The sequence below is a fragment of the Asparagus officinalis genome, chromosome 2, assembly GCF_001876935.1.
Source record: "Asparagus officinalis chromosome 2, Aspof.V1, whole genome shotgun sequence".
Lineage (NCBI taxonomy): Eukaryota > Viridiplantae > Streptophyta > Magnoliopsida > Asparagales > Asparagaceae > Asparagus > Asparagus officinalis.
In genome coordinates, this window is record NC_033795.1 from 53317083 (window position 1) to 53318381 (window position 1299).

Sequence of the window (1299 nt, forward strand, 5' to 3'; positions counted from 1 at the left end):
TGAGGTGGGGGCGAGGGTTGTGAAATTTACCCAATAAATATTTTAATAAATTGTGTGCTACTTGCATTTACCATCAGATTGAAAAACAAAAAAGGAGAAACCAAATAATAATTTCCAAGCAGTTCTATTGTCAGCAGATTTAAGAATTTCTTCCAAAAAAATATAACTTTTTGAATAGAAAACAACAGGACAATCACGACAAGAAACAAAGTATTAAGGTTTAAATTTTAAAATTATAGAAAATAAACGATAGGTGGGTGCAGGTTCTCACAATGGGTCCATTCTTTAAAGCATGTTCCTTAGCAAATTTACATGCTTGCTTCACAGCGAGAGCATCCATTCCATCCACCTGTTGGGTAAATATACAAGAATTAGAACATATGGAAGAGGTTCAATATACCAATAACTAAAAAGGAAAGTGAAAAAAACATGTAAATGGAAAGATGGCAAAGTTCAAGTTATTTATTCCTTTAGAAGGAAAATATTAGAAGCAACCAAATTTTCTTCATAATTTATGCACATGTTGCAAGTTATCCAATAATCTAATATGAACAAACATAACATTTATGTCATAAAGCTTAAAGCTTATTTCCAAATTTTCAAAATTAGTAAACAACAGTATTTATGATAACATATTTAAAGTTATACATCAGCAGATTACAGCACATTTGAAATCATGCTGGAATTTCGAAATGCAATTTGTACCAAATTTTGATAGGCTTTTAATTCTGTCAATAATTGGACACTCTGATTAAAGTCCATGATTGGACACTTTGACTGAAGTCTATAAACTACCTTTTGCAAACTACCTTTTGCCAGTACCTTACTGAAACTTGTCTATGCATTTATTACTACATCACATGTGCAAGTTATACATAAAGGACAGTATATGGTGTAATTGCAAATAAAATTCTTCAACTATCAGCTACAAGAATTCTTCTCTTCTGTCAGAAAAGGATTTAACCAAATGATAAATTCAAAAATATGAGGATACCCCATTAAATTGACAAAGAAAATCTCCCTGGTTCATAAATGCCAACAACGCAGAGACAGGAGGTCGTGCTTTATAACAATCATATCCAAAGAGCACACTTAAAGATCTTTGTATAAGAATATTTTGGTCATAGAAAATTCATCAAGTGATCGTATCTTTAATTACAAATGAAAAGCTCAGCCTAGAATCCATAGGGATGCAGGACAAAACTAAAATCCTTTTAACTAATGTACAGGCACTAAAGCCCCTTTCTCATCTTAATTAGAAAAATATAGAAAGAAGTCATTTTAAAATTGACATGAATT

At 31.0% G+C, this 1299-nt stretch overlaps 1 protein-coding gene across 1 annotated transcript in view; it reads right to left on the reverse strand.

Moving 5' to 3' along the window:
- Nucleotides 1–1299, reverse strand: part of LOC109831496 (pyruvate dehydrogenase E1 component subunit alpha, mitochondrial) — an 8297-nt gene that overhangs the window by 4210 nt on the left and 2788 nt on the right. Inside the window, exon 3 of the mRNA XM_020398830.1 lies at nt 272–349. Within this exon, the coding sequence (XP_020254419.1) occupies nt 272–349 (78 nt within the window). The remainder of the gene's footprint in view (nt 1–271; nt 350–1299) is intronic.